The following is a 1,300-nucleotide window of genomic DNA, read 5'->3' on the forward strand; positions in this document are numbered from 1 at the left end:
ATATCAAGATCACTTGAAAGGAGAATTTTATACGAAGTTGGTGCATGCTGAAAGGGCAATTGCCTACGAAGCGAATCAAGATGAACCTCTGACTGGGAAAGTGCAAGTGGGAGGAGAGTTTGATTGTCACTAACTTCCAACTATGAAAGTATCCTGTACAGTCACCTCCCCACTAGTGACATTATATGCCCAGAATGTCCCACGGAGTTCACTCCTGCTCACAACGTCGAGCTCAATGTAACCAATCACACTTAAAGCCTTCTCCACATGAGGCATGGTGCCAATTGGACATACAAGGTTCAAGAATCGCGCCGAGCCAGCTAGAATGTGGACCGTGCCGTCAATAGCAGAAGTACGAGTATAAGCGTGTACGTGGCCAGTAAAGTAGATGCTTACATTGTACTTCTTAAACAAAGGAGCCACGTTAGATTTTAGCTCCTCGGCGATATCCCCGTTGAACTTGCCTAAGGCGCAGGACGTGTACATGGGCCTATGACCAGTAACGATGACCCATGGGGTCTTGTTCCGGTCAACATTAGCGAGATCATCTTCCAGCCATTTGTGTTGATCGCTCCCATTGAGATAATTATGTTCGGTAGAAATCATAACGTAATGTACCAAACCATAGTCAAACGAATACCAATACTTTGCCTCCTCTGAGCCGACCGGATAACGATGAGTGAAGGGAACGCCACACTCACCACCGGAGTCGGGGAACTCATAATTACCGAAAGGAGGGTACCATCCGTGAGGATTAGCGAATGATACGTATTCATGATTGCCAACGCTCGTAATCAGCGGTTGTTTCATACCAAAGTTGTGTTCAACTTCAGCACCAAACTGGTCCCATACGGTAGAGAAGCCATTGGCATATGCGAGATCACCATAAATGATGCTTAGCCGGATTCTGTCATTTTGTTGCATATGTGACAAAATGCGATCTGGATCCGAAGGTGGGAATTGTAGGAACCCGAAGCCGTTGAAGCCCCCGAGCTGGCCGGCCCCACTCGTGCCCAAGTCACCAACCATGAACACGCTGTGTCTTAGAGCGTCCCCAGCGAGAAGGCGGGGAGATGTGGTAAACTCTTTTGATACACCATTGCCGGTCTTGATCTGGAGGACGGAATCTCGCTCCACGTTTGGGATTGTTACCGAATGGAAGAATCCCGGGTCCCGAAACGCTTCACTTGTAGCAGGCGCGGAGCACATATCTTGCGCCTTATAAGTGCGAGCCAGACTGGTCTCATTAAATAGAGTCCACGTGGTGGTGCCGGGCTTCTTATAGAGTACTTCACCCCTT

The 1,300-nt window shown here is 48.5% G+C and overlaps 1 protein-coding gene across 1 annotated transcript; it reads right to left on the minus strand.

Annotated features, from left to right (window-relative positions):
• Positions 1–129: 129 nt before the first annotated feature.
• Positions 130–1,209, minus strand: Pmar_PMAR010536 (Nucleotide pyrophosphatase/phosphodiesterase, putative; the record flags this gene model as incomplete). Its single annotated transcript, XM_002777586.1, has 1 exon — positions 130–1,209. One exon carries the CDS (start codon positions 1,207–1,209, stop codon positions 130–132), a length of 1,080 nt encoding a protein of 359 aa, XP_002777632.1.
• Positions 1,210–1,300: the final 91 nt, after the last annotated feature.

The sequence above is a fragment of the Perkinsus marinus genome (genome assembly GCF_000006405.1).
Source record: "Perkinsus marinus ATCC 50983 genomic scaffold scf_1104296951418, whole genome shotgun sequence".
Classification (NCBI taxonomy): domain Eukaryota; phylum Perkinsozoa; order Perkinsida; family Perkinsidae; genus Perkinsus; species Perkinsus marinus.